At 42.6% G+C, this 19,377-nt stretch overlaps 1 protein-coding gene across 2 annotated transcripts in view; it reads left to right on the top strand.

Annotated features, from left to right (window-relative positions):
- Positions 1–15,600, top strand: part of LOC122652931 (KH domain-containing protein At3g08620-like) — a 44,902-nt gene extending 29,302 nt beyond the window's left edge. For both annotated transcript variants that reach the window (XM_043846816.1, XM_043846817.1), the window contains exons 4-7: positions 4,046–4,162; positions 4,288–4,404; positions 4,602–4,745; positions 15,220–15,600. In XM_043846816.1, the coding sequence (XP_043702751.1) occupies positions 4,046–4,162; positions 4,288–4,404; positions 4,602–4,745; positions 15,220–15,366 (525 nt within the window). In that variant the 3' untranslated portion in view covers positions 15,367–15,600. The remainder of the gene's footprint in view (positions 1–4,045; positions 4,163–4,287; positions 4,405–4,601; positions 4,746–15,219) is intronic.
- Positions 15,601–19,377: the final 3,777 nt, after the last annotated feature.

Below are 19,377 nucleotides of genomic sequence, written 5' to 3'. Positions count from 1 at the left end.
GTTAGAAAGCTATAATCTGGCGAAATTGAATCATGAACCAAAGACGGAAAACATGGAACCAAAATCAATAGTATATTAATCTTCTTTGATCGATCAATTGAAACACCAAATCACCAGGGAAACAAGCACAAATAGCCAAAGGGGACATTACCCAGAACAGCAACTCAGTTGATGGTGTGGAATTGTATGGAACGACGGAGAGAACTCCAAGAGCAGTAACTAGAAATATGATCGAAAGATCACCAAATCTTGTACCACAGAGATCAATAGGAGCAAACGGTTCAACAGCAAGCAGCCGAACTATAAATCAACAGATCGCCTTCTTCTCCCCTCGTCTTCGCCCAACCTTCAGTAATAAACAGAACTAGCAGATTTGGTGAAACTTGCAGAAAATAGATCTCTAAAAAATCAAATTAGAACCTACGCAAATCAAATCAGCAACTCAATGTACGAAACCCTAGTTCTTCTTCTTCTTCTTCGATGAACTAGGGTTTCTTTCTAAAAACAAGAAACCCTAAACGACTCTCTAACCGGCAATCTTGGAGAGAATCAGTCATTGGTTGCCTAGCTCTGATACCATGTAGGAAACCTAGGACCTGTAACCAGTAACTTTAGAGAGGAGAAAGGAGAGAACAGAAGATGGAAGTTGTAATGCTTGAATGCTTGAGTGATTTTATTGATCAGACAAGCCCTTTATTTATAATAAAGGGAAAACTACAAAGAGGACAAAAATACCCCTACACTAGCCGACTCTATAAGAGAAGCAGGCTATTCCTAATAATATAACAAATAAACCCCTAAATGGGCCAGAATACCCCCGGTATTCTGGTGTACATATTCCAACACTTTAATATTTGATTGTTACTCGACCTGACATCTCTTATGCAGTCAGTGTCAGTCCGTTTATGCAAGCGCCATGTGTACATCATTATGATGCTGTTATTCGTGTTCTCCGCTATCTCAAGCGCACTTTGGCTCAGGGGTTGTTCTTTGCTGATAATGGTCATGTTAATGTTCAGGGGTATTGTGATGCTGATTGGGCTGGTTCACGTGATGATCGGCATTCTACATCCGGATATTGTATGTTTCTTGGTGGTAATCTTGTCACTTGGAAGAGCAAGAAACAATCTGTTGTCGCTCGTACCTCTGCCGAGGCTGAGTACCGATCCATGGCTCATGCCACTTGTGAGCTCATATGGCTCCGCTCATTTGTGGGCGATCTTGGTATTCCTGTTTCCGCTCCTATGCCTCTTCACTGTGATAACCAAGCGGCTATCAAAATTGCTTCCAATCCGGTGTTTCATGAGCTGACAAAACATATCGAGGTTGACTACCACTTCATTCGTGAGAAGATTACCTCTCACGTGATATCTACTTCGTTTGTTCGTTCGGATGATCAGTTGGCTGACATATTTACTAAAGCGCCTTCTGTTGCTCATTTTCAAATGATTCTTGGCAAGCTGGGCTTACTTGATGTTTTCGCTCCAGCTTGAGGGGGTGTGTTGTAATTTGAGGGTCAAAAGAGGACTGTGGACTGATGGGACTGATGGGACTGAGGACTGTAGTGAGTCAAAAGAGGACTGTGGACTGTTGAATGTTGACTGTTGACTGTTGACTGTTGACTGATTTATTGCTTTATTTGGACTATTTAGTCTTTCATTGTAATACCCTTCTATTATAAATATAAGAGAGGTGTTGGACTCCAACTAACTCACTCTCCATTCTCTCCTCATTGTCTCTTTCTTCTTCTTTCTCTCTTTTTCTCTTTTCTTATTAAATCTTATTGCTTTCTCCTTGAAGCTGGTTTGAGAGTCTATTTCTTTCAACACCTAGTAGGAATACAATTCAAAGGGACTAAAAGAGGAAGGCCACCTTGAGTGGCCGACCTACCCAAGCAAGCGGGTGAAAGCCCACATGGCTTCACCATGGATGGGCGCCACCGACCCGGGTCTAAACCCTGGTTTGGTTAACAATTACAATATCTGAAATAGCTGAAAGAGAGATGAAAGCAGATTTAGTGGTACACCCAGAAATGTAAGTGCCTAGATCTGTTTTAGTCCAAAAATGGAGAAATAAAGGAAAATAGGGGGAAAAGGGGAAAAAAAGGGAAAGAAAAGAACAAGAAGAAAAAAAATGCAAAAAATATCTTGAAACAAGAATTAGCCCAAAGAATGGGGCACATTTTCCCTCTAATTATGCACTCTTGTCTTGGTAACCACCATCGCTCACCTTGGCACCATGATAACTATGAGATTTATTAATATTTTTTGAGCTAGAAGATTAGCATTCCAGGTTTCGGAAGTGACAACAGAACGGGGAAAGGCAACGGTCCTTCTGGAATTGTAGTTGCTTGTAGTTTAGAAAAGGCTGGGGATGTCACTGAAGTGATGATAAAATTCTGATGTGAAAGTGATCTATGGGAGAATCTGATGGTAGGTTCCTATTTGTTGCTGTGTCAGGCTTACATGGAAGAAAAAAAAAGTCAACTCCACGATTTAAGATTGATGATAGGGAGATACCTCAAGTGATAATTTTTGCACCTATAATTAATCATAAATATAGGAAAAATGGAAGAAGATGTTGCAAGAATTAGAGCATTGTGGGTGAAACTGGGAGGTGCTTCTGTAGATCAACAAGTTTCATTGAAACTGAAAGCTATGAGATCACTATGCTAGAGCTTAATGTTGTTCAATAAAGAAATCCTCAAATAAAATAAGTGTTGCCGAGATGAGGATATTTGGATGGATGAATGGCAAAACCAGAGAAGAAAAAATAATAAATGAAGACTCTCATGGTCATTTAGGAGTGGTTCTGGTAGGTGATAAGTCTTTATTACTAAGAGTCTAATTACAAACAGAATGAAGGAGTTATTGTTAAGCATCTGCTTCTGTTGTACAGCTTTTTGGTGGGCCTTCTTTAGTATGGAGAACCATTATTTTAATATATATATATTTTTTTGGTAATTAACAAGAGGTTCAGAGTAAATGAACTTCATGAAAAATATCATTTAAAGTCTTTATTGCCCGAAAAAAAATGTACAGGACATTATGTCTATATTTTATAATGTGACAAAATGTTCAATAGTATGAGAAAGATAACCTTCTCAGGAAGTATTTTAGGAAGGGAAAAATAATGGCGGTAGTTTTTGACTCCTTCCTAATGGGCACATGATCTCAAGGTTCCCGGCAAAAAAAAAAAAAAAAATTGATCTCAAGGTGAGACACTTGGTCAGTAAATTTATGGAAATAGTAATGCTTAAAAATCAGATATGATAATCTTATTGTTCTTGTTTTTTGGGTGGGGGGGTGGGTTGCATCCTTAAGATATTCATCATCTCACTTCCATTATTTGTTTTGATGAGTTACAGTTATCTGTTTATTTATGTTTTGGACAAATACTTGTAGGCTTCGGCGTCTTTGTTTTGATCCTTTTTCCTTTTTTTTTTTTGTTTTGTTTGTTTCTTTGTAGGTTTCTGCATCTAATTAGCGGGTTCTTTGGTTGGGTCATCTAGCTAAGGTCAGCTGGTTGGCACCTATTTATGCCACATGGCAGGTCGGATAGGGCTGAAATTCGATGAATTGGTAGACCCAAGGTCCCCTGCCTACATGTCTAAGTTTCAGCAGAACCCAAATTGGCCAAGTGGCAAGACAAAGCATTGAAAGATTGGATTACCAAGAGGGTGCCTGTGACTACCGAGGGGTGCATGGACATACATGGGAGTATATGCCCATTTGTGTCTGAAATTTGACATGTGGCTGATCCAGACCGTTCCGTAGAGATCCAATAGTCAAAATTACCACATCATCCTTCCATGTGGCATTATTAGGTGTGCCAGCTAATCTGGGTGACTTAACCAGAAATCCGTTTGCCTAATTTTTTTTTATTCTGATTATGCATTCTAGATGGAGTTTGAACAGGAAAACCTGTGTTTCAACCGTTTGTAGCACGTATTAGAAATCCTCGTGCATTGTTTTTCGTTTGTATCCTAATTACTATGCCGAGGTTTCTAACTGAGAAACTATGACGTCTATTCCATCGATAACAGAGATTAGGTGGGGCACAAGGGATGTCAATGGACTGGCAAGGGGTACGAGCAAGCCCCAGTTCTCATGTTGTCAAGAAGATTTTGCGCTTGGAAATTCCAGTAGATAGTTATCCTAATGTAAGTATTTACCAAATGTGATTCATAGCTCAATGAATCTTGACTTGATTGAGGAAGATTGCATTATATCATATAAAAAATAGCAAAACCTTACTGAATCTCATTTATTCTTGTATGGATATTAGTTCAATTTTGTTGGGCGGCTTCTGGGCCCCAGAGGCAATTCACTAAAACGAGTGGAAGCTTCTACAGGCTGCCGTGTGTACATTCGAGGAAAAGGTTCAATAAAGGACCCAGGAAAGGTAATATATTTTTAACGACGTGAACTGTGATACTGTGAAATTTTCAATGACTCATTTTAGGAAAAATTGAAAACTGTAATATGATTTCTTAGAGAAAACTTCTATTTAATGAGGAAATAAGATTTTGAGCTTGGCTTTACTTTTCGTTCATTTGAAATTGGTGTTCTAAGTATTCTTTTTGCCTTCTGGTCTGTAAGGAGGAGAAGCTAAGAGGAAGACCAGGCTATGAGCACCTGAATGATCCACTCCACATCTTGGTTGAGGCTGAGTTACCCATCAATATTGTTGATACAAGGCTGAGACAGGCTCAAGAAATTATAGAAGAACTGCTTAAACCTGTGGTATTTATTTCTTTTGATTCTCTTGGACTTCTACAGGAAATTCTTTCTCTTTGTATTGCTTTTATTGAACATATTCTACTGTTGGTAGTGCCTGTCAGACACTAGCATCTGGGGGCAGTAGAAAATAAAAGGATGTGTCTTTCCTTCTGGTATCTATAAATGCATTACAAGCAAGCCCTGATGAACCTGTCTTACCAAGTTTGCATGTGCTGAAGCTGTGAGGTCACCCCTGTGGAGTCTTATCCCAGGAGTTCTTATAGCCCATGTTTAAGGTTTTCCTAACTATCTTTTCATTTTGACAACTAGATTCTGTCAATAGATCTGATGGCTGTGACTAGTCAAATCTCCTCTGGCAACTGTACTTCTCTTTGTTGGTGGTTAGTACTGAGTAGGGGGTCTGAACTTTCTGTCATGCCTGCCATGAGGTCAATTTGGGCCACTTAGCAACTTAAGTATTCTCCTCTGCTGTATGTCTCTGTTTAAGAACCAATTCATTACACACTCATGCATAGGTACCACATAGTTGTCCAGGTGCCTTTAGAGTGTCAAGGCAATGCCTTGCCTTACTAGATGTAGGTAAGGCGACCCCCGCCTTAGATGCCTTGGTAGTTGGTACACTTAGGTGGCTGGTCAGGCGCCTTATGCTGTTTTGTGGGGTTTTTTTTTTGTTATAGTATAGATTCTTTTCCTAAGTTTTTTTATTTGGCAGTGTACAAGATTATAATGCTTGCAATACATGGAACCATTAAATCTTAATAAACCTTGCTGTACTGTTGTATGTGGTTATACCGTTATAGTTTATTGCTAATTCTATGTTAGAATCAATTCTGATCGTATGTGATGTATCAAATATCATTGTACTGAATTATAGAAATATCTTATTTGTTCAATATATTTAATTGAAATATCTTACTTGTTCAATTTTGTTAAGTCACATACACCAAGATCCAAATTATCTAGGGTTTGGATCATACCTGAATGTGTACGGAAACGCAGCGGAAGAAGGATCAAATGCCAAGCTTATGGTTACGAGCACCCGAACGAATCTCCACAATCACGATAGACTTCTCCACAGAGAACTCCACACCACAAATCCTTGGGAAGAGATGGAATCCCAAAGAGAACACAAACACTAAAGAGAGGGAGAATTTGGTTTCACAGATCTCTTGGTCTTAGGGTTACAAGCTTTCTATATAAAGCCAAAACCCTAAGACTCCCTGCCCCTTTTAGACTCCCACTGGGAATCTATCTAAGAGGGAGGAAGTGACCTAGCCACTTAAGTGGCTGGTTCTTCCCATGCACACCAAGGTCAGGTTGGGTCCGACCTGCCCCTTGTGGGGGGCTTGGACTGGGCCTGGCCCATGTTCTATTTACATCTCCCACTCGCCCACATGGGGCGCAATAGTTTAACTATGCATCTAAGTCTCTCTCAATTGTGTAACTCTTCATACAGGAAATGGAGTGTGCGACCTATCGAGATAAAACAGGGTAGGAGTACTATATCAAGCTTCCATCTAACCAACATAGTACATCACTCACAAACAATCTCGAAATACCCCAAACGATCCACTTACACTAGATCTAACACTCTCGACCCCTCATGATGAGCAGTGTTAATCCTTAGTCTGTAATGTACTCATGACTGCGTCGACCCCAAATACGACACGTCGCCCGGGTAATGAGTCACATAACAAAGGTGTAACGTCCGATGGTTTTCCCTAAGCCTCTCATGTCAAATCAAATATCCCCAACAGCTTTCCCAATCGCTTCCCGTTGGACCGCATCATCCATGATCCTAAGGAAAACGTCAAAGTAGCGTCATTGGGTGTCTTTTTCATGACATCGTCTCAGGTAATAAGGGTATTGTGGGATTAATATAATCCACGTGGCTCACACAGTGACGAAGCAGGGATCCATTCGGTCACTCTCACTATCGGTCGTCATGAGCACATGCAGTATGATATGCATGCTATGGCGTAACTCCCACTAGGGTGGGCATGTCACTCGTAATATATAAACGCCATATAGTTCTTAGTCTAGTCGCTACTCTAAGCGCCTAACCTGAGTCTCTAGCACAGTCACCCTCATGGTTTCTGCCTAGAACCTCACATCTGGCTTCTAACAGGCTACTTGGAAGTGTGGTATCTTCCAAGTTGGACCAAGTAAAGGTCTCATCTTAGCTCTAACTAAGGCGCCATAGAGCACACATGCTCATGGGCTCATTTCGCTTGCTATGCCCCAGCACCGAGGCGAATTACCCGTGTGAGTGGGTCGATTCCATGCCTGGTGACATCTTTACAAACAATGAATGTATACGCACAAGATTACTGAAACAAATATATGCTCATTAATAAATGTAAGAGAAATACAGATAAATGTCCATCACAAACAAAGTGTTCCCAAAGAAAATACATATCAAATCCGCCTGAGTCCCAAGTTCCTAACGTGAACTAGGAAAACATCTCTGGCAATAGGCTTAGTCAATGGATCAGCCAACATATTGCCAGTGGAGATATGCTATAGAACAACTTCACCTCGTGGTACCATGTCTCAAATGTAGTGATACCGTATGTCAATGTGCTTGGCTCTACCATAGAATTTGGGGTCCTTCGCAAATGCAAGCGCTGTCGTGCTGTCACAGTGTATAAGCACAGCGTCGTCTGAGTGAGCAGAAACACTAAGTCTTTGCAAGAACCTCCTGAGCCAAACGGGCTCCTGTACAATTGCCGAACATGCGACGTACTCCGACTCCATTGTGGATAGGGCGATGCATGTCTGTTTCTTGCTACTCCAAGTGATAGCCCCGCCTCCCAGGACAAATGCATACCCCGAAGTGGACTTGCGCTCGTCTCTATCACTAGCCCAATCAGCATCACTATAGCCTCTCAGTCTCAAGTCTGAACCACTGAAGGTGAGCGAGAGGTCTGTAGTGCCACGTAGGTATCGAAGTATTCTCTTTATTGCCTGCCAATGAACTGGCCCTGGGTTACTCTGGTAACGGCTCACCATGCCAACAGCAAAGCAAATATCTGGACACTTGCACATCATCACGTACATCAGACGGCCTACTGCCGCTGCATAAGGTATTTTGGACATTTGGTTTTTCTCTTCATCACTCTTGGGGCATTGGTCTAGGCTCAAAATGCATGCCTTGTTTATTGGGGTGTCAATGGGTTTTGAGTTCATATAGAATCGCTCCAGAACTTTCTTTATGTAAATCTCTTGAGACAAACTAAGAAGTTTCCTAGCGCGGTCCCTCACAATCTTCATGCCCAACACAAAGTTGGCCTCACCCATGTCCTTCATCTCAAAAGTAGAGGACAACCACTCTTTAGTGGCGACAATCATTTCAATGTCATTTCCAGCAAACAAGATGTCGTCAACATATAAGGATAGGATAAGAAACCCTGCCTTGGACCGTTTAACGTACGCGCAGTGGTCCTCTTCAATCATGTCAAAACCCGCGGTGGTAATGGCATGGTGAAATCTAATGTACCACTGCCTGGACGATTGCGTAAGGCCATAGATGGAACGTTTGAGACGGCATACTTTGCGCTTATGTCCCTTCTTCTCAAAGCCCACAGGCTGAGCCATAAAGATCTCTTTGTCCAGTTCTTCATTGAGAAAAACAGTTTTAACATCCATTTGGTAGAGTTCAAAATCCAACTTTACGACAATGGCTAAAATGAGGCATATAGAGGCCATTCTCACGACAAGGGAGAACATCTCATCATAGTCTATACCCTCCTTTTGGGTATATCCCTTCGCCACAAGACGTGCCTTATACTTGTCAATTGATCCATTTGCCTTTCGTTTGACTTTCAGGACTCATTTGTTCCCGATGGCCTTGCATCCAGGTGGAAGATCAACTAACTCCCAGACTTGGTTCCTACTCATAGAACTCAACTCGTTTTCCATAGCAGTTTGCCACATTTCCTTAACTGGAGAAGAGAGCGCCTCGCTTACTGAGGCTGGCTCATCCTCGTCCCTCGAGACACAGACGAGGGCAGCGTCCCAGCGTCCCCTTCTATCTCAAAACGACGTCGGAAAACGTGTCCACATGCGCTTTTACGTGTAGAGGGTTCTTGACCCGCGGGTTGTGTGCTTTCATTAGGTAACGCACTCCCACTGGGCTAATGATCACTCTCACCCTCTCTGGCGATCTCTTGATGAGTGTTTAATTCCTCACCCTCGCCAAGAGTAGGTGAAACGTTTTCATCAGTCTCTATCTCAAAGAGATCAAGGTCTCTGCTAGCGTCACTGATGCTAGGGAAATCAGTCTCAAGAAAATCCACATCGCGGGACTCACTCTCTGTCATTCCTCCATCTTGATGTTCACTGTACACTACATAGCCTTTCGAGGTATCGGAATACCTTATAAAGATACTCTTTTTAGTTCTAGGGCCAAGTTTCCCAAACTTATGGGAGGTACTATGAACATATCCTGCACAACCCTATGGTCGCATATGCCCCAAAGTGGGCTTTGCGCCTTTCCACAATTCATAGGGAGTGGAAGGAACTGACTGTGATGGCATGCGATTAAGGACGTAGGCAGCGGTCAACATTGCATCCCCCAGAAAGATATTGGGAGGTTAGCTTGTGCCATCATCGACATAACCATATTTAAAAGCGTCCTATTCCTCCGTTTGCTATACCATTTTGTTGCGGGGTGTTGGGGATAGTAAGCTATCTGGTGATTCCTTTTTTCTCACATATCTCTTTGAATTGATCTGACAAATATTCGCGTCCTCAGTCAGTGCGCAGAGTTTTTAAACTCTTGCCTTATTGATTCTCAACCTCTGCTACCAAACGTTTGAAGCAATCTAGCGCTTCGTAGCAGTGAGTGATCAAATAGACATAACCAAATCATGAGTAATCGTCGATAAAGGTGAGGAAATAGGAAGCACCATGACATGCCTTCACGTTCATTGGTCCGCAGATGTCCGAATGGACAAGCTGTAGGGTCTGGGTTAACCGTTTAGCCTTTCCAAAAGGCTTTCGGTGGGCCTTACCCGCTAAACAGGCCTCACATGTGGGTAGGTTGACTTTAGCGAGTGAGCCAAGAAGGCCTTCTCGAGCTAGCCGTCCCATCTTATCTCAACCTATGTGTCCTAGTCTAGCATGCCATGTAATTGAATCAGGACTAGTATTAGAATCAACTACAAAAGATGGAGAGGAAACAACAGGAATTATTAAATTTAATTTAACAAAACCATTCTCAAGTCTACAATATCCAAAAACACTACCATCCAATCATATCTCAAATGAGTCAGCATCAAAATTAAAGGAATATCCTAAAGTCAATAATACAGTAACAGAAAGTAGATTATGCTGGATTTTTTGTGCGTATAGCACATCTTGAAGTAGCAAGATGCGTCCAGTGCGCAAGGTGAGTTGGTAGGTACCAACTCCTCGAACTGCTTCACTCGTGCCATTCCCCATGTAGACGCTTTGGGCACCATCCAGAATCTTTCTATAATCTATGAACCCTCCTCGATCTCACGCTATGTGTCTTGTTGCACCTGTATCCATAATCCAATCGGATTGGGTTTGGGCAACCAAAACGTGTGTACATACAAAAGTACAAGGAGAGAGAGGTAGAAATGGTACCTGCTTCGCTTTAGTGCAGTCACGAGTGAAGTGCCCCGTCTTCTGGCAGTTATAGCACTTGACCGCTAAGTCGGTGCTTGGTGGTCTTACGCCTAGTTGGTACAGCGTTCTGAGCTTGGTCCTGATTCTCAGTGGTCCTTTGTCTCTTGCGCTTAGACCGATTATTGCGCTGCCCCGCTTGGGCGACAAGGGCATGTGATTGGGTCGCCTCTAGGCGCTCCGCCTCTAGTTCCACATGAGCGGCAATGTCATCAAAAGTCTTGACAGTGTCGTTATGTGTTAGAACTATCTTCATTTGCCCCCAGGAATTAGGCAACGTCCTGATGACAACTTGTACTTGCTGCTCATTGGTAAGGTGTAACCCAGCATCATCCAATATTTGGATCATGTCTTTCACAACCCTGAGGTGTTTAACCATAGTGTGTTTGGGATCCTTACGGTACATCTCAAACTTCAAGGTCATGGACTTAAGCCTGGTAGTGGATGTACCGCCACAGTCGAGCTTTACCTGGTCCTATATGGACTTGGCAGTCTCGCACTTCTCATACTGGCCAATGAGATCATCGTGTATCGTGCTTAACATAAGAAAGCGCGCACTACGATCTCTCTTAAACCAATTGTCGTAAGCCTCTTTTTCTTGACGGTGATGGGCGGTAGTACCCACTTTAGGTGGGGTCATTTTAGTGGTCAGGAGTTCAAGGTAATCTTGCTCATTAAGCAAGAACTTGGCCTTTCGATGCCACATGTCATAGTTGGTGCCAACCAACTTGTTGCCTTGGTTAAGGTCAGCAACTACACTTTTAGAGGTCATCACTACAATGTGCAAGGAAGGACATTTAGTATACATCCATAAACCAAATTTGTTCAAGAAGCCCTAATTAAAATTAATGGTTCCTTTTCCCACACGGTAAGACAAAAAACTTCGCTAAGCTGGTAATCAAATCTCACATTGTGTGGGTTTGGGGACGTATAACTTTAATTGATTTCGAATAAATATAGGAGGAAAAACATCTCCTAACCACAATTTAATGCGCCATACATCGGGTGCGCAGGGGACTCACATAAGAGACCCAAATTGGTACTTGTTCATGCTCTTCATTCAAGTAAGATAGTTGATCAAGAAAGCTGCGCCCAGTAGTGCCCCTCTTTCGTTCAACGGCGCCCTTCTCTCGCGAACCATACTGTGCAGGTCAGGCGGTCAGCTATGGTCCCTAGCTCGCGGATCTACATACAGGAAAAAGAAAAAAGCCTCTCTATTACTTACTTTGAGAAGAGAATCGTTGGTTTGACTGATAGACTACGTGGGAAATACGAGATCTAGGCAAAGCTGTATAAGTGAATATATACCCTACAGAAAAATGGGCTAACCCAACCAATCTTGCTTGCACAATGGAAAGAGCCACTGGTTTATCTCTCCATCGAATCAAATTAGCCAAAGGTAGAAAAAAAACAAAAAACAAAAAACAAAAAACAAAAAAAATCGTATAAATAAAATAAAAAAAATGAAAAAGGAAAAAGATGGGGCATATCTTATAAAGAACTAAGGTAAGAAGGACTTTTGCCCCTTGATAAATAACGGCGAGGAAGGCCGCAGAAAGAAAGGCTAGAGAGGCTGCTGAGCAAGAAGCAAAGATGGCTGCAGAGAAAGAAACTGTGAAACCAGTTGCTCAGGAGCAAACCATCCATGTGCATGATGCCAGTGGCGATGAACACATCCAGCCGGAGCCAATAGCAATCAGCACTCCGGCTTGGACAAGGCGGTCAGCCTTGCAGTCTCGCATCCTGATCATCCTACGATGGAACTCCGGGATGCAGCGAGGTATACCATCTCGAGAAAGTGAGATTGAGACAAATTAGCGGGTTTCCTTCTCAAAGGTCCCACCATAGTTATAAATAAGGGCATGCCCACATGTTATAAGGTATAAGGCAGTATTTAACCACCCTCCCCTTCGTCTAGTCTGATCAAGTTCCAAGAAAGGGTCAAGATTCTGCTCAGTCAAGATTCTGAGTTTGCTGGGGTTGGAGCTCCAGGCTCAATGGGATAAGAGGTGACAATAAGATGACGAAAGTCTTTTCGTGAATTTCCTGGAATGTAGACAGACCAAAAGAGGGAATTCAGGGATAGGAATAGGAATTATAGTACAGGCAAGTCTGATGTGCTAGCTCAATGTTGTTCATTCTTTGCTAAAGAAATGGGGTTTTATCACTACTTTTCCCAGTCAATGGGTGGGGGCCAAAAGACAAGTTGAAACTGCTCCAGTCTAGGGGTCAAGCTTCGCCGTGTGATATAACCTGGTAACTTTCTTTGTTGCAGTAGCTCCCATTACATGACTTCTCAAAAAATATTAAAATTACAACCGGCTCTTTACATTTAAGATTCCTACTACAAACTACCGGTGAGCACTGCACTGTACTGCACTTTGTATCACTTCCAGGTACCAACTCTAACGCACATACATCTCAAAAAACATATCTCTTAACAAGTACCAAATCCATCCCATGAAAAATAAAAAATAGTAAAAAAACACATGGTGCGCATGGGATGGGGTGTTTGACAGCGTTACCCTGATGGTAGCGTCAAACTGGTCTGTACCGTAATGGGGGGTGTAGTTGCTAATTTAAATTTGCAAACACATAATAGCAAAATTAAATATAAAGAAAACAATTAAAACCTCAAAAAAAGGGCCCACAACCATAAATATAAGCTTATTAGGGAAAAAGGTAAGGGGGTGGGTGAAGGGATTCCCACTTCACCCATCTCCTTCCCCCAAAAACCCTAAAAAAACATAAAAAAAACTGGCCACTGCCAAAACAATATGGCAGCAATAAAAATTTTTTTCTTAATGGTGGCTGTTCATGGCTGCAGCAGCCGAGCCACAGGTGCAACCATGCTTGCAGCCCAGCGGCAGAGAGGGGTTTGGAGCCTAGGCCAGCTCTTGGCCCCGTGGCAAAGGTCACGGCAAAAAAAAAAAAAAAAATGCATCAGTTTTTTTTTTATATTTATACAGACCTTGGCAGAGAGGGGTTTGAAAACAATCATGATTTTTTTTTAAATCATATCATAACTCAATCATTATCATCACGATTTAAAAAAAAAAAAAAAAAAAAAAAAACAATCATGATTACAGATCATCATCCATTAAAAAAAAACTTTCCTTTTTTTCTTCTTTCTTCTCTGTTTTCCCTTTTTTTTTTTTTTTTTTTTTCTCGGCAGCAGCTGCTTGGCCCAGCCAGCGGCTGCTGCCATGTGTACTCTTTGCTGCACACGGCCATGGCAGCGCAGGCCATGGCCCACTGCTGCTGCTGTGCGCAGCCTAGGTCGTGCGCGTCCCTGCACACACCCGCGGCAGCCGCTGGCCGCGGCCTGCTGCTACGGGCGTGCGCCAAGGGCAGCGAGGTGTGGGGAAGAAAGAAAAAAAACGTGCGAACTATAAGCCAATAGCTCTGATGCCATTGTTAAGTCACATACACCAAGATCCAAATTATCTAGGGTTTGGATCATACCTGAATGTGTACGAAAACGCAGCGGAAGAAGGATCAAATGCCAAGCTTATGGTTACGAGCACCCGAACGAATCTCCACAATCACGACAGGCTTCTCCACAAAGAACTCCACACCACAAATCCCTGGGAAGAGATGGAATCCCAAAGAGAACACAAACACTGGAGAGAGGGAGAATTTGGTTTCATAGATCTCCTGGTCTTAGGGTTACAAGCTTTCTATATAAAGCCAAAACCCTAATTCCCCCTGCCCCTTTTAGACTCCCATTGGGAATCTATCTAAGGGGCAGGAAGTGACCCAGCCACTTAAGTGGCTGATTCTTCCCATGCACACCAGGGTCGGGTCGGGTCCGACCTGCCCCTTGTGGGCAGCTTGGACCGGGCCTGGCCCGTGTTCTATTTACAAATTTAAATTTAATTGTTTGTTTTTACTGCAATTTTTTTTTTTTTTTTTTGTTGATGAAAGTGTAATCACACAAACCACACACCAATCCCAAAAGGTTAACGGACTTTTACTGCTAGTTTATTATGAACAATGAATCAGTTTTACAACGCTATTTCTTTAATTGGCTATTAATTTACTTATGATGTGCCTATACTAGATTGGGCCTTGGTGCAACGGTAAGGTTGTTCCATTGTGACAAAGTGGTCACGGGTTCGAGTCTAGAAACAGCCTCTCTGTGAAAGCAGGGGTAAGGCTACATCCATTATGACCCTCCCTAGACCCACAGTGGCGGGAGCATTGTGCACTGGGTATGCCCTTTTTTATGTGTCTATACTAGATATATGGGATAGGGGAAAAACAAAGGGCTGCTTTGTTACCTAGGTCCTCCACTGCCTTGGGTGGCCTTGGCGCGATGACATTTATGCACTCAGGAACATGATGAAGCCTGAGAAACCTATTTGTTAAGACCAAAGTACAGTCCAGTGATTCTTAATAGTGACATACATGGAACTTGTGCATGAGAGTAAAATCTACAACAAATCTTAAAAAAAAACTGCCAACTAACTTGTTGGATCCTATGGACAGTTGAGGGGAAAGCAAAGTGAATTGGAGACTTGATTGAGAAGAAAACTCAAATGGTTTGGATGTTTGTTTGGTTTTCACTCCAGGTGATACCAGTCAAGTTGTTAGTCCAAACTTGTTGAGCTTGCATTAGTGAGATAACAGAATAGGAATGGTGACCGCGAGAGTGGAAGGAACATAGACTGGACTTTTGGCCTAATGAAACGTGCTGTTAAACCATGTGCATGAAGATATAATTTGTAAACCATTTTTTTTTCTGGTGAAATTTTGTAAACGATGTTGTTTCCACCTGAGAGATTACCTTGACCTATGATGTCAAATGTTCTTTACATTGCAGGATGAATCACAGGATTTCTATAAGAGAGAACAGCTACGGGAACTAGCTCTATTAAATTCTAATTTCAGAGAAGAGAGCCCCCATCCAAGTGGTAGTGTCTCTCCTTTCAATTCGAGTGGAATGAAGCGAGCAAAAACTGGGCGGTAGAGGATCATACTCTCATTTCCTCTACAATGGTTTCACATATCCTTGTCACAGATACGCCATGCACTGATATACCTTATACACATCGATTTTGTCAAATGAAGGCAGGGACTCATGAAACAAGCTGGTGAGTCCTCTAGGGGTTCTTTTGAATTTTATGTTTCTGAATTTTTTTTTTCTCCATTGGGAAACAGAAAATGAAAAGATACATGTGTCATAGTTAAAGTTTTTTTTTTTTGGATACTTTCTCTTATATTTACAGTTGTCTGCTCTCTATCATGATGTTTTTTTTTTTCCTTGCTTCTTGTAACTTTAGCATTCATTGGATTTATTTTTGTGTTAATCATTGCTTGACTATTGTGGAAGATTTAATTAGCTATGAAACAGTTGGTCTTGGTCTGAGCGATCACTTCTGTTCCTTTTTGACTTAGTGAGTTGTCTGACTTGCTTCGACTCTGGATTTCATATGATCAATGAAGAATGGAAGAAAAAATGATTTAATATTCATTAGAAAAATGTTCTGTAATAAAAATTTACGCATTTTTTGGATTTGGAAATGTTACGCAAAGCATTAGAGTTTCTTTCTAATCATTTATTTCGGTTATATCTATCTACTTAAATCCAACCCCTCTCCCAACTGACTCTTTGAACTTACGACTATCTACTGTCAGATCTTTCCAGTAGTGTGTGTGTTTTCCAAGATTCCATTATATTGAACAGATGGACTTCCTTGACCACCTGTGAATCTGTGATGATCTAACGCCCTGTGGGGTTAAAGACATTGCTCTTTTGATGTGTTGCACGCTAGTTGGCAATGGATTTGCTGGGTTCTGGAATCATGATGTACCCAACCGTGGTCCTTGAACCAGTCTGGCAATGTTTTGGAAAATCATAGATGGTCATCCTAGGCACGGTTTCAAATAACATCAGGGAGGCCATGGATTTAAAACTTAGACTCCGTTTGGTTGCGCGGGGAAATAAAGGGAAGGGGAGTGAAATTTTTTTTTTTTTTTTTGGTAGAAGTAAGTGAAAATTTTTAACTTAAAAAGGAAACTTTTGTAATTATTACCCCATATGACTATATCACTAACTCCAAATCATTCCATATTTGGTTATTAAATTTTACTTTACATCTAATTCCCTTTGGTTTAAATCGTAAAATAAACATTACATGTAAAATATATCATTATTAAATATGGTATGAAATTTAATTAGTTTATACAATCACATAGGGTAATCATTACAAAAGTTTCTTTTTAAGGTTTGAAATTTTCACTCCCCTTCCCTTTAATTCCCCTTGCAACCAAACGTAGCCTAAGGGAGAAAGTCAAGGAAAACAATTTTGAAAACTACTTTTACTTTATAAAACCATCTAATACAACATATCCATGGCAGGGAATGTTTTTTAATACCAACCTCGAAACTCAATAATCTTTGAGTACCTAAAGCACCTCTTCACAGCCCCCCCCCCCCCTCGTTGCGCAAAAAAAAAGAATGAATATTTCCTAGTTTCCATATGAAAATATTTTATCCATATGGAAGAGTATGTGGTAATTTCAAGTGTTCAACACCATGGAGGGTTACAAAACGATAGAGATTGTCAATCAGATTGCAATTCAATCATACACCATCCCCATCGTCGGATCATATGATTCGACAATCCGCACAACCATTCCAGAAGGACCAACCCAGTAAATCTAGGAATTGAGAATGCGAGGAGGTAATTTTCTGCCCTAAAGATGGACTAGTATCAACTGTAAGACCAATAGTAGTCCTAGCCTCCTTGGCTGATGACACAGGAGACATCAAATCTACACTAGACACACCCCTCGATGTGGAACCATCCTCTCTAGAGTGTGCACTTACACATTGAGACATGAGCCAGAAGTCAATGAGGAAAGTGCTTTGAAGAAAGACACTCACCATTAGTCCATCTACTGAACACCAGTTACATCAGTTCCCGTACCATGTACACCCTAAATCTCTCTCTTGCGTCAGGAAACCTTCGGTCTGGTCCACCTGGGATGAACCTGCAAAAAATCAAGTGAGCAAAGAAGAGCTGGTGTGGCTCTGGCCGAAGACTCTCCGATTCCTAAGTCAGGTCTCCAAAGCAATAACATTTCAACTTAGTGAAAAGTTAGATGGCGTTTGAGCCTCATACCTGGGGTATTTATAGTGTGGCCTGGGGCGGTTACGGGGAAGAGTCCTTGCAAGGAAAGAGTCTGATTTAGGTAGGAGATCTTGTGTCGGAGTCATATATGGAAGTGGACTCTTCACATGGTAAAAGTCCTTAGTTGAGTAGGATACGATTCCGCCATTTGATAACGGCCGATCTCTGCTGACTTAGCATATCTCGTGATCTTCGAGATGAGGTGATGCGACCTTGCGACTAGCTCGGGCTACAGTTATTTCGATTTAGGATTTTTATGGTGAGTTCCACTTCTTCGTGCCAGGCTGACCCAATGCTAGGCCGATCATGATCTAAGGCCGACCCTACGCAAGTGCCTCGTGTAAGGTTGTGGGCCGAGTGTCAAGCACTCAGTTCTTCCATTCGAGTCTTCCTGGTTTGCCAATCTTGAATTTGGATCCGAGTGAGAGCATTCGGTCTTGCCCAATCATGATCCGAATGGGACCACTCGGCTTTCTTAATCATGAGCCGAGTGGGAGCATTCAACTCCTTTCGATCATGGGCCGAGTGCTCACACTCGGCCCTTCTCAGTCGTGAGCTGAGTGTGCGCACTCGGCTCTTCTTGATCATGAGCCAAGTGTGAGCACTCGGCTCCTCTTGATCATGGGCCAAGTGTGAGTAGTCGGCTCTTTTCTTATTCCCCTAGTGTGTATTGCTGGTCGAGTGCGTCAAACGCCGATTGAGCCACGGCTTGGTCCAACCAGTTATTCTTGTTGTCTCTAGATTGCCACGTGTCATTCCTTTACTGGTCTATTATTTCTCGACTCATCACTTGCCCCCACTCATTAAGGTTAGGCTTACGTTGATGAGTAGACCTTCAGCCAGGCTGACCGCGTTTGACTCGGTTGAGGCCGATCGGTGGTGACTCGGATAGGCTGGAAGGTACGGACACCTAAATATTCATTGAAGGTTGTCAGTACCGGGTCATGCGCAGTTTCATCTTTAGCTTGACACGTCTTCCAGGGTCATCATTACACTCGGGTAACCCAATCGTCCCATGGTCTGGACCATTAGATCATTTGGGATTTCCCTGGCCATTGGATCCCTGTCGCTTCGGTTGCCTCCCAGTCCCTATAAATAGGGTGAAGTCCTCTTTCATTTTCACTTTTGCTTGATCTCAGAGCCCTCGAACTTCCTAGAGCACTCGGATCTCAGAGCACTCAGATCTCAAAGCAATCGAACGTTCTCTTTCTTTGGCTTCCTTAGTCTCTCCTAGCTTCTATCCTCGGTGTTCGTGCTTCCAGCCGCCTTTGCACTCGGCTCTGCTTGCATTCTAATCCTCCTCCACTTCCAACATCCAGTAAGTCCTCGACTCTTCCTTATGTCAATTGATAAAGAGCTAGAGAGATTGTTCAGCGAGATGTAAGAACTCGCCCATCAGAGCCAAGACTTTAATGTGTTGTCGCCACCAGGGGACATTCTAGACTCGGGCTTGGTGGAACCCCGGTCGATCGGTGATGTTGAGGTGTCTCTGCCACCGAGTCTGACCACTTGGCCCAGCCTTCTCTTGAAGAGCGTGAGGGAGATGTAGGGTCATCCTCGGGAGAAGATGATCTTTCAGAGTCATCCGAGGATGATGAAGCGACCGGTCAGATGCCTCTTCTCAATCTCTCGAAGTCAGGGTCGGCATTGTGGGGACCGTGGAGAATACCGTGATCGAGTCGGAACTGGTTGAGCTTCGATAGAGGTATGGGATCCCTCCCGAGGTGGGCCTTCGAGCCCCCAATGCTAGGGAGATGGCGTGTTACATTCGACCCAACGAGGTGGCTCTGTACCAAATGGCTTTTGTGAACGGCTTCCGTCTTCCGGTCCGAGGTCCCCTCCCT

Source organism: Telopea speciosissima, chromosome 2 (genome assembly GCF_018873765.1).
Source record: "Telopea speciosissima isolate NSW1024214 ecotype Mountain lineage chromosome 2, Tspe_v1, whole genome shotgun sequence".
NCBI classification, from domain to species: domain Eukaryota; kingdom Viridiplantae; phylum Streptophyta; class Magnoliopsida; order Proteales; family Proteaceae; genus Telopea; species Telopea speciosissima.
The sequence above is the reverse complement of the archived record's forward strand: the minus strand, read 5'-3'. Positions and strand labels throughout refer to the sequence as shown.